Source organism: Tyto alba, unplaced genomic scaffold (assembly GCF_018691265.1).
Source record: "Tyto alba isolate M040663 unplaced genomic scaffold, T.alba_DEE_v4.0 Super-Scaffold_41, whole genome shotgun sequence".
Classification (NCBI taxonomy): domain Eukaryota; kingdom Metazoa; phylum Chordata; class Aves; order Strigiformes; family Tytonidae; genus Tyto; species Tyto alba.
In genome coordinates, this window is record NW_024881317.1 from 3,009,619 (window position 1) to 3,022,124 (window position 12,506).

The 12,506-nt window shown below is 39.7% G+C and overlaps 1 protein-coding gene across 11 annotated transcripts in view; it reads left to right on the plus strand.

Moving 5' to 3' along the window:
- Positions 1–12,506, plus strand: part of MEGF11 (multiple EGF like domains 11) — a 283,406-nt gene that overhangs the window by 241,326 nt on the left and 29,574 nt on the right. For 10 of the 11 annotated variants that reach the window (XM_032994322.2, XM_032994321.2, XM_032994325.2 and 7 more), the window contains 5 exons: positions 4,039–4,167; positions 6,511–6,639; positions 7,353–7,481; positions 10,000–10,128; positions 10,283–10,516. In XM_032994322.2, coding sequence (XP_032850213.1) covers positions 4,039–4,167; positions 6,511–6,639; positions 7,353–7,481; positions 10,000–10,128; positions 10,283–10,516 — 750 coding nt within the window. Of the gene's footprint in view, positions 1–4,038; positions 4,168–6,510; positions 6,640–7,352; positions 7,482–9,999; positions 10,129–10,282; positions 10,517–11,115; positions 11,427–12,506 lie in introns of those variants that run through there. The other variant, XM_032994328.2, reaches the window with a different exon arrangement.

Here is a 12,506-nt window from a genome sequence, read left to right on the forward strand (position 1 = left end):
CCCGCGAAATCATTACAGTATTCTGCAGAGTCTCAGTTATTGGGTACTACTGTGGGTATTTTCTACATACAGATTTAAAAGAGATTATTCATAACGGCTGCTGCCCTGGTGAAGTCACCACCCCTGAAAAAATTGAACTGACACTTTTTAATGACCTGCATTTCAGTAAGTTAGAAATTGCAGACAGCACTTATGCAAAATCATTAAACATAGATTAAGTATAACCATGTTTCCCTTTTCCTGTGCTGTATAGTCAACTAAATATTATACCAATTAATTTATTAAAATGAGCATATTTCAGTGAATTTGTCCATTTTATGTGAAAAGTTAGCCAGATTTCAAAGCGTAAGCAGGGCTAATTATCCTCTTAAGAAAACTATTTTATTTTTGCTCAGATGTTCAGCACTTCTGGTTTTACTTTGAAATGTTGATCTATCCAGCAAATTAATTTTAAAATATTCATGTCCTAATTAAAATCAATTTGTGTTGCAGTTTGTCATAATGAGTTAGCATGTAACTTTATTTTGTAGAAAAAAAAATGCTAATTAATGTTTTGCATTAGAAAAATGTGAAACGAAGATTTCACTTTTGAATTTTCATCTCCTTGTGCTGCCTCTTTGCTGGCAGCGGGAACATTCTTCCATCAGCAGCACGTGCGTGCAAGGAGCTATGTAACCTCTGAAATTGCACAGGTTGACATGATTGTGCTAAGGACTCTGAGCAGCAAACAGCTAAGCAGCTCTTTTATCAATATCTTTCAGAATCATGTAGCAAGATGGATTGATAATAACTTGTTATCGCTGCTAGAACACACCTGACATCCCACAGGGACTTTCGGAGTCCCACTTCAGAGTTTTTATAGCTAATTAACATCACTATCTGCATTGTACAATCAGATTGCTCCTGAAGAAAGCAGCGTTAGTCCTTACTTCACAGCTCTGTTTAAAAATGTTTGAGACACTTGAAAAAGTGCTTGTATTTGGATCTCACATCTTTCCAAGAGCTTCACTGTGTCAATCCACAACCAGGTTACTTAAATTAATGAGAACAACCATTTTGGCAGTGTTGGTTTTGTAATCCTTCTGCATTGACATTCTGGAGGGCATCATACTATTTCACTGAGACAAGAGGTGCTCACACAGTGGGAACCCCTCTGCTAGCTCTCACTGTGTGGAACCAAAGCATACCATTTATATAGTATGACCTGTTGCATTTGTCAGCATCAGTGTTTGGATCACAAATCTTTTCCTGATTCATTAGTATTCCATGTTCAAGTGTAAATCAACTCCTGTTTTAAGTCTTTTGAGAACTATTTTTTGTACATATACAAAAATCCAGCTTTCATTTAAGTGATGTTAGCTATCTCCATCTTAAAGGTGCAATAAAAATATTACATTGAACTGCTCTATATAGAGCATTGGAACTGAATAATGGTGTAACAAGTATGAGAACCTAGGCTGATAGATAATTTTAGTTTTTGCTTTCTGTGATATGAGGGCTTTTCTTTCCTTCTCTGTCTTCCTCTTTGTGCCTGTGTATTGTTCTTTTCATTGTGTCTGTATATTGTGTTTAGTTTTATCTCTTTTCAGTCAGAGAACTATTCTGTGTAGCACATAATTTGAAAGCCAAAACCAACTTTATCCACTCCTACAGATAAGTTTGTAGTATATAGAAATGCATGCAGAAAACAATAGTATGCACATTCTTAGGCTTCTGTCATAGTAAAAGTAGAGGATGACATATTGTATAAAAGCAAATGAATTGCAGCTCAGGATTTCAATCTGTGGTTGATTCACAGTGAGGATAGATTGAGGTCACCTGCAGAGACTACATATGAGAAACTGAGAGTGGCTGAAGTGGTAAAACAGTTGCATAATTCAGGGAAGTGCCTTAATCACTTTTTTGACATCGCTATTATTTACCAGGATACAAGTCCAGTTCCATCTGTTACATTCTCTGCAAAGATGGACCGTATGTTTTATCTTGTTTTGAAAATACATCTGTTTTTGTCAGGGAACACAGCCAATAAGAGCATAGGAATTAAACATTTCATTCATTACTGAGCAGAGCTTTCCATCAACTTTAACGTTAAAGATTTCCAATAATTTAGTGGGAGGTTGAAGATCTACGTGTCTATTAGTTTTATGTCACTGTGCCTAGGCTGTTATAAGATGACTCTGAAAAAAATTTCGAGTTTCTTTTCTTCCAACTTCAGGAGTAAGCTAGGTGGACAAACAGGAATAGATGCTGATTTTGTTAGTATGCAGCACATATGTTTAATAGCTCTCAGTCAAATATATATTTAATCCTTGGAAACCACATTTGCAACTCTAATGGCTTAAGCCCAGCCAGCAGCTACACTGCTTGCTCGCTCCCCCCCGGCGGGATGGGGCAGAGAATCGGAAGGGTAAAAAGTGAGGAAACTTGTGGGTTGAGATAAAGACAGTTTAATAAGTAAAGCAAAAGCCGCACATGCAAGCAAAGCAAAACAAGGAACTCCTTCACCCCTCCCCATGGGCAGGAAGGGGCTCTATCGTCTCCAGGAAAGACGGGCTCCATCACATGTAACGGTGACTTGGGAAGACAAACACCGTCACTCCAAATGTCCCCCCCTTCCTTCTTCTTCCCCCAGCTTCAGTTGGGGTCAGCTGTCCCAGCTTTGTGCCCCCCCCAGCTCCTTGTGCACCCCCAGCCTGCTCGCTGGTGGGGTGAGGAGCAGAAAAGGCCTTGGCTCTGTGTAACACTGCTTAGCAATAACTAAAACATCCCTGTTTCCAGCACAAATCCAAAGCCCGGCTCTGTACTAGCTGCTATGAAGAAAATTAACTCTATCCCAGCCAAAACCAGTACAGCAACCTCACCAAACACCTAGTACAGCAAGGGGTACTGGAGAGGAATAGGCAGACAGATGACAAAAGACAAGAGGATGTTTCAGCAATTGGATATGTGCTTTATTGTGGGAGTATTCTTCCACCAGACTTACAAGGTAAAAATATTTATGGAAGTGGTAGTCTTGCTCCTGGTTTGCTCTCCGCTTGCATGATCTGAATCTGTGAAATGCTGGGAGCCTGCCTCCCACCAACATTGCTGAAAGTTGGTCTTCAGTAAAACCTAGTGTGTTTAGTAGCAAAGGCACCTTCCTCTCACACCACTATTTGATCCAGAAGGAACCAGGACAGTGATGAGGTAGGTACTCCAGCGTACCCAATATTGCATCACCGCACAGTACATGATGCATTTTGTGGTGCTAGTGGGATAGCAGAGGAAAGGACAACAGCTATTTCAGCCTCTTCTTGCAAGCTTATCTGCCATTGGCCATATCATGGGCTCTGGCCTCCTAGTACAATACCCATGGTTAGTACGTCAGGCCATCACACCAAGTGGTAAGATTTGCAGCTTTTGGTCCATTATTACTGTCATTGTCAGTCATACAGCACAAGGGAGTTAGGTTCTAGTGACAGATCTGAAAGTAAGAGTCCCCCTTGCGCTTCATCTTCTTGAGACTTCTTCAGCAGGCTGATAGCGTAGAATGTTCCCTTCCTACTTTTGTTGTTCTTATTGTTGTTGTAATCCTCTGAGCCAGCACAGAACCCTATTTCAGGGTTTGCACCAAGGGACCCCCTCGGCCAAGTCCCCACATGAATCTCCAGATCCAGCCTCTTGTGTTTGCTACTACTCTTTGAACTCTCCTCAACTTTACTATTCTTTTCCCCTCCCAATAACCCCTTTTCTCTATTTTGTCTCTCTTCCTCTTTTAATCCTTCCATAACACCCTTCAATAATTGTAATCATTTTCCAGCGAAAAAAAATTCATTTTGAAATTACTTTTTCTTGTTGTTTTTATGCCTGGGATGTAAGCAAACAAAATGGACTTGAATGCTTTCTGCCTATTCTTTCTTTACAGAAGAATTTTGCCCATTTGGCTTCAGTAAAGAAAAATGTTGTAATTACTTTTATCTCTTATTGCTAAATGTTAAGTCCTATGACTTCCTCATATCCATTATGAAGACTCTTCAGTAAACTGCTTTATATTTTCAGTCTGTCCCAGTGGAAAATACGGGAAGAACTGTGCCGAGGTCTGTCAGTGCACTGAGAACGGGACGTGCAATCCTGTTGATGGATCGTGTCAGTGTTTTCCAGGCTGGATAGGGACAGACTGCTCTCAGAGTAAGCAAAGTGTTATTTTTCCACCTCTGCTTTAAAATAACGTATTTTCCTGTTTAGTGTTTTCTGAAAGTTAAAGATAGATTCTGGTGAAGTCTCTGAAGTACTACAGCAGCCAGTGCCTTACTCTCTTTATAGCTTATTTCTTTTAATTAATATAAGTTAGCTTTGGCTTGAATTAGTTTCTGCATTTGGAATTTGCAGAAGCAGCTACTAGCTTCTATTACAGGAAAGGGAGGTCACAGGTTCTTATCAGAAAAGAAAGCTCCATGCTCCCTTTTAATTTTTAGCTGGATTCCCTTTTATTTATTTTTTGAAATCTTTTTCTTTCAGCTATTGCATTAGAAATTATTAACCAGTAAAAGTTTTCATGTAGCAAGCCCCCAGAATTGAGAAATTAGGCAGCTGAAATATTTCTATTAAATGTAATTTAATTGTAAAAGTCAATGTGGGCTTGGAGGGATAGAGGATTTCTTCTTGAAAATTGCCCAGGTAGAAGATTGGCATTTGCTGATCCCAAAGTGTCATTTCCTGAGAGCATCCCTTAATTGAAGATAGATCACAGAGGGAAGCAATATCCTATCATTCAGAAATGTTACTTCATATTCAGGATACAACTAGCATATTAGACAGCATTCCAGAGTAAAATATATTAAACTTCAAGTGATAAAGTAGGAATCGGATAAAAACAGACGGCTGTAATTTTGCTTTTATTGTGTGTCTTCCACAGGCAGAATATTGCTGTCACTCAAAAATAGAAGAAAAAAAAAAAAAAAAAAAAAAGAATTAAAGACAGAAGGCTCCACAGATTCCTCATTATATTTAGCCATGTAATTGGGAAATGACTGTTAGTTTCTGTTAACCTTGAAAAAAGATGTTTTTTCTTACAGAGTGAGTCAGGCCAGTTCAGCAACAAAAATTTCCAGTTTAGCAGGCAGAAGAACCTGGCAATACCTACTTTGTATTTTGGATGAACAAAGTGGGAACCTGACTGTTTCCCCAGCTACCTTCTTATAAAGAAAGTATAAATCTCCCAGCGTGAACCTGGCCTCACACCAGGCTCCTGTCGGTACCCGGCCTCGCGTACCCGAGCGCGGTACTGAGCTATTTTGGTCAGACCTCCCTCCGCACCAGTAAACCTGGAATGACCGGGAGACAGAGCTGCAAAGGAGATAATTTTAGCTCCAACTCCAGAGCCAGTTCTGGAGACACCATCAGACCCTGCAGCTCTGGCTTACAAAGGCATTGTGAAAGTATTTCTGGTTGCTTGTAGCATGAATACTTTAGGCCAAATCCTGTTCAGCTTTACATTGTGTGAGTTCAGTGACCTTTTGTTTGATTTACGTCATGGCAGGTTTTTTTTGCTATTCATTCTAGCTTTAGAGATGTCTGTCACATGCCAGAAACTTGCATTTATCATCAGAACTGGAGCCAATGGCATACATGGAAATAGGCACGGTTTCTGTACTTTCAGGTTTCCTGGGAACCATGCCTTATTAATTCATGTCTTTAAAAGGAAGCAATGGAAAGTGCTTTTTAAAGCAAAAATATAGTTGTTATATTGAAGGGTTATCATCATTTTGGATCTTTTAGTCTGGCACTAATAACTGTAACTTACTGCGTTCATTTTTGGAGAGAGGCTTAAAATAACTTTTAAAAATGTATTAATATTGTACCTGTTGAAATATATAATAGACCTGGAGACTTTAATTTAATATTAGCCCCATCAACAAAAGCCATCTGATTTTGTGGATGGGAATTCATACCGTAAGAAGTTTTCTTTACGTTTTTACGTAATTTGAGTAGCACTCTATGCTTCAAATAAATGTGGTAATTTTAGTAGTTGATTGCATAAAAAAAAAGTAAACCACGAATAGCTGTGCTTTATTATGCAAGAATTCCAGAATATCAAAAAGAAAATTATATTACCTCCATATCTTAAAGCCCTGTCTAAATTGTGTTCACAGATAATGCCAGTGAGGCAGGGAGAGTGGCTAGAGCACTTAGAGTAATGTAGTGTTGAGCGTCGCTGTATCAGTGGTTCTCAGGGCACATATGCAGCAAAGACCTGATCCCGCCACCCGACCTACACGGGGAAGAAAACCCCCGTGCCAGGGCTCGACAGCGTGGGGGGCTGCAGCTTGGCCCCTGGTTTGCAAAGCAACCGTTGGCTTGGAAGAGCCGGTCATTGTCAGGGAGTCGCTGCAGCGATGCCAAGCTCTGCAATGTGAAGTTCTGCCTTTGCTGGTGTCTCACAGGTTTTCCCTTTATTGTTGTTCCTCCGCAGCCCTAATGCGCTATCATTGCTTTTTTTTGTCAGCTGACAAATCTCTTTTATTTTCATAGCTTGTCCCACTGGTTTTTGGGGCCCTGATTGCTTTCATTCATGCAACTGCCACAACGGAGCAATGTGCAGCCCTTACGATGGAGAATGTAGATGTACTCATGGTTGGACGGGGCTCTACTGCACTCAGCGTAAGCCTTTCAGAGACACTGTTGTGCCAGGGAAACTGTCAAAGCATGTGCTGCTACCTCGTGTCTCTTCCAAGTATTGCAGCCTTCCCTGTTAAACCACCTCCTTCTTACTTGTGATAACTTCACATCACCCCGAAGAAAATAGTTCTGAAGCTTTCAAGATTTTTTATGCCTGTGTCACTTGATAAAGAAGGGACCAATCATTTAGGTTATTGATTCATTGTCAGAATTTGCACAGTCTACGTCCCTGCTTGTTAAAACCCCAGTATATGTGGTCTGATTTAGGAAAATATTTGAGATTTCTCACCCTACTAGTGCCAAATTGTCAGCACTCTACAAAAGAGGAGATCAAATTCTGGTGAGCCTTTTAAGAAGGCTCGTTCACTTGCAAGTAATGGATTGATCTCTGGCCTTTTAGAGAGTTTCTGTTTAGCCATCTTCTTTCACTTCTTGAAAATGTAGTTTGTATAGATGGGTCAAGTTTTCGGTCTTCTGAAACATTTAAGAGGCAGTTCTGTAAGATATGATAAACACTGCTTCAAGAAAATTGGCTGTCGTAGTATCTCGGCATTCAGATGATCAAATAAATGTTATTAAATATACAGAGGCTGAAAATCCATAGATTTATAGGCCTCCATATTTTGTGCTGATAACGCATCTGAGTTTGTGTCTCCGCTTATTTCTTAGTCTTTCCTTCTTCTGATTCCTGAAAGGTTGCCCAGCTGCTTTTTATGGAAAAAACTGTGCCAATGTTTGTCAGTGTCAGAACGGAGCGGACTGTGACCACATCACTGGCCAGTGCACGTGCAGGACTGGATTTACGGGCAAACAATGTGAGCAAAGTGAGTAGCAACACGACTTCATTTTTCTAGTTCTCCAGGCGGGGGTGTATTTCAGAATTCTTTGCACAAATAGGCTCTTAAATAAGGTCTTGATGTCAGCAAGACAGTAACCCCAGGCACCTTATATAGTCTACAGGGAGAAGGAATCTTTGGAAATCTAGACAGTCTGTTTAAGCATAAAGAAATACAGCGAATCTTCTGCAAATGAGGTATTTCCATTCCCAGCCTGAAGTTAGGTGAGATAAAAGCAAGTCACTGCACTCAGTGCTGACTGGATAAAGCCTTCCTGAATGACTTGTGCCTAATTAATAGAAAAAGACAATCTGCATCATGCCTTGCTAACGTTGTTGTGAGCAGCAGCATCAGTTTTCTTCCTAGGCACAAAGGAGGACAGAAGAATTAAAAGAAAGAAGTCCTTTCTGCCCTCTGCCTTCCAAGGAATATTGGGGCTTTGTTGCATAAGTTATTATGGTAGAGATATGGACCAAATAAAGATTCATCTTTACAATGAAATCAGATCAAGGGAAAAAATGTTGCTTGCCCTTTTTGGAAGGATCTGTGTTTAACTTGAGTAGTGAGCAAGTGTTTAACAATGAACTTCAATTATGTTGCAAGGGTACTGGCATATCTTACTGTAATTGTTGTCAATGTCTTGCTGGCACATTTAGCATGCTGTGCCAAATGACTTATTCTAAGAATAAAGAATTAGGGTAGTGGAAACTGTATGTGCTGTAGTTGAATAATTATTTGTTTGTCCAATATAGTAATACAAAAGAAAATTCTCACTCACTTACTTGGATTCTAAATGCAGGGTGAAACCCATCTCACCTTACCAAGACATTAATTCCACAGGGTTTTGTTCCTTTTTTGGGTGGTAAGGTAATACAGTGACACTCCTGCTAGGTTTGAAAGTGAAAGCTTATTAGCTGTAGCTTACTACATGGATCTTTATGAAAGTATTTGTACATATAACTAAATTCATCAGCATCTTTGCTTTTTGCACATACTTGCATTCAGCAGAGCATGTATCTCAGGACCAAATTTGCATGCTGTGGGGGGGATTACATATGGTGCCACTGTAACTGTTTAAGTGGCCAACTTACTGAGAATTTGTGTACACCCTTACTGCAACCATAAATAAAGTAGGAAACTAAAAAGCTCCATAGCAGAACTGCATCATGGCAGATTTTATACAAGAAGTTAGGTTTATAATTTGACCTCTGTACAAAGCCTGAGGCTTTCTTTTCTATCCAGACTACAAATGTATTTATTTATTTGTTGTTCTATTATTTAATCTAAAAGTATTTCTTCATTAAGACTCCCTCCTTCTCAAAAGCCTGCTGAATGGGCAGCCACATCTCATTGCTGATGAAATGTCTAAATGCAGATATAGTTTCTGTGGTGTAGTCCAAAAATGGTAGGCCTTATTCATTTTAAGTAGGCTACAGGTTAATATCAGAAAGAGCATTAATTGTAATAATTTTACTTTTCCATGTTTTGGGACCTGCAGATGAAAGAAAGACATGCAACTTTAATACGCACTGCAAATAATTATACAGATAGATACCAGCTACTGTTCATTACCTAGTATTAAATTTTGGCTGCTAGAAGTTACTTAGACACTGACATTGGGAAGGTATCGTCATGCTATGCAAAACATTTGCAATGACACACAAGAAGTCACATCTTAAAACAAACAATACGTATTCTAAAGAATCATAGCAAGTGTGCATGTATTCAGTAATGCATCTTCTCCACAGAAATAAGTAGGCTGTGCTAGAAGTTGTTTCTTTCAATTTATTATTGAATAGTGCCTCAAGAAGCATAGTAAGCTGCCTACAGATGTATTGTAATAGCTCATCATGGTATTTGTATGAATAAATTTCTCATCTGGACATTCAATCATTTTGTCTTTGATAGAAATAAAAAGATAGGATAGAAATTCCTTCTGTATTAATAATCCTAATACAGAATCAGAGCAAATCAGACCATTCAGGTGCTCAATTCTGTAATTCCACCTACAGTGTTATATTCATCTCCTAGCACTACTAGGGATAAGTATGAAAGCATGTGGGATTTGTTTAGTAAAAGTCTATTATGTTCATATAAAATAATATTAAAACTTTTCTTTGCAACCACCCCCATGAAAAAAAAAAAAAACACACAGAGTTGTTGCTCTTTCAAGATGTTGTCTACAGCTTCTGAGCTCATGCCCTGTTAAATTCTATACACTTGTAATATATATCAAGCCTTTTAAAGTCTCCATACATATTACTGGTTTCATGCTTCTGAAGTCTTGTGCGGCTTTTCCAGAAAGTTACAGCTTAATAAGTAATACCCCAAATTGCACATGAAATACGTTTATCTCCTGCTTTAAAATAATAATAATCTAACACTAGGGTGTTATCATAGGGACACTGAAACCAGGGAGACTTCTACTGAATTTTCCACAGCAATCATTTCACCCATTCCCCAAAAAAAGCACAATTCTTTTCAATCTTTTTCTTTGGCTTCCCAGAGTGCTCTCCAGGAACATTTGGTTATGGTTGCAAACAACTGTGTGAGTGCATGAATAATGCTACATGTGACCATGTCACAGGTACTTGCTACTGCAGTCCAGGCTTCAAAGGAATTCGATGTGATCAAGGTACAGTGAAATTCTGTCTGTAAAATCTCTCCCTCTCTCTCTCTCTCTCTTTATCTCTCTCCCCCTCCAATGATGTACTTGCTTTAAAAAAATAGTATTTCAAAAATGAAATGCAGGATTCAATTTACAGTGTGTTATGAATTACTTCTAACAGCGGCTCTTATGATGGAAGAATTAAACCCCTACACTAAAATTAGCCCTGCTCTTGGATCAGAGAGGCACTCAGTGGGAGCAATCATTGGAATTATTATTCTCCTTCTAATTATTATGGTCTTGCTGGCACTGTTTGTGTGGTATCGACGGAAACAGAAGGAGAAGGGCCATGACATGCCAAGTGTATCTTATACTCCAGCCATGAGGATGACTAATACAGATTACTCACTTTCTGGTAAGGGTCTTTTTATGTTAATCAAATATAGACTCATATTTCTGTATGTTGGGGAAATATAAGCTTCTGTGATGTATAACATGTGTTATTGAGCCTCAAAAATAATGACACTTCTATTCTTCACCTGAATACTACGATCTTTTAACACTTAACAGGGACAGTAAAGCAAATCTAACTTACAAATGATTTAAGGAGCGTTATACATAAAAATGTATTTAACACGATACAGGATATACCTAGGCAAGAAATATGCTGCATGGAATATACATCAACTCCATTTTTAAAATCAGCTGCATTCTACAGCAGTGCAGAGTTCTCCCTTTGTGAAATCATCAGAATGAGACTTTTTTTGCTTGAGGAATGGGATTGACTGGGTCAAGCATAAGGTTTTATTTTTGTCTATGTTGCGGTTTGTGATTTGAGGCGTCCTGTTCGTTCTCACTTTCTTCTGTGTGCAGACCAATCCCTGTTGTCTAGACAGCTGGTGTGAATTTTCTTCACAGGAGCTGATGAAAGCAGGAGAGAAGAAGAGGAAAGCTCTTTAAGATTAAAAAAAATGTCATACTGAGATCACATTTCTTGCTTCTTTCTATCTTCAGCTACTGCTATGGAGGACAGCTTTTGTTGACAGATTGGCTAAACTTTGGAGGATGTGATCTCTTTTTTAACGCTGCCATTCTTCATTCCTCTATGGCCAGTATCCGATAGGATGCCAGATGGGAAATGGCTTTACTTCCTTCCTGTTTCCTCTGATCAGTCTCTAGTGGGGATTTCCTCGGGGGTAGCTGCCCTTTGACTTCGCTTCTTCACTTCCCTTTAAACGGCTGAAACTGTAAGTCCAAGTCAGTACAAGCTCCTGAAACAGTCAGAGGTTGGCCTAACAGCTCTGCTTTCCCGGTCCTGCATTGCCTTTTTCTTTCTGCTTTCTAGTCTAAATGCACAAGGCCCAGCCACATGTTGCTGGCTCTGCCTTGGCTTCTGTGCTGTCTCAGGGTGTCACGGCTGGAAGCTTCACTCTGGACTTCCCTGCTGAGGATGCACCTGGAAGGAGCCTCTCCCACCGAGCCGATAATATTAGTGCCAGGCTACAGCTGGGACTTAACCAAGGAGCTTCTCCCATGGCACCATGACTTCAGCCCTCGTAGCAGGGGCATTGGTTTCCTGCAATGGCGTATCACACATCAGGGGCTGTCTGCTGAACATCACTGACTAAACTCACACCTGTACTAGAGCATTACTTCTTCTCATAGCTACAAGATGGGGCGGGGGGATGAAATCAGCCTTGGATCCCCTCCCATTGCCTCTTATTTTTTAATTTTAGCTTTGCAGGCTCTTGCCTAAGCTGCCCGTTTGGGTAAGAAATGTATGAAAGTGTTGCCAGAGAGGGCTCATCTGATCCTTGGCTAGTTGCCAGCACAGTTTGGCCTGAAATTTGTTATTTCAACATCATTTGAAGAGCCAGACCATGAACATGTGACAGACAACTGTGGCACATCTCAGCAGCAGCAAGGCTCCGACTTCCAAGAGCGCAGATCACAGCCGCTGGCATGGAAAAATGTTCTGAACTTTTCAGCAATCCGTTTCTTTCATATTGGCACTTTATCCATTCATTTACAAAGCCAGCTACACCTCATTTATTTGTGTTCTTTTCTAGTTAATGTACGTATAACCCAGCATGCTTAAGAGTCACAACTTACAAATTTCAAAATAAGGAGAGGGATGTTGCTGAGGTAAGAACTTCCTGACTGGAGTAACTGAGCTTCTCATTTCAGACAAGGAAACAAAATTTCTTTGGTTGTTTTTCCTCCGTGTTTTACCATGAATCAAGACTTCCCAATTGACCTGATGGTATCCCAGTCTGACACTCTGCAAGAATTCCAAAAAAAGGCTAATGCTGAGAAAGGATACTCTCATCCTTAAAAGTTAACATAGACAGATGACTTTATTCCTCAGCCACAGGGGAAACCATTATGTTTGAAGACAGTGATAG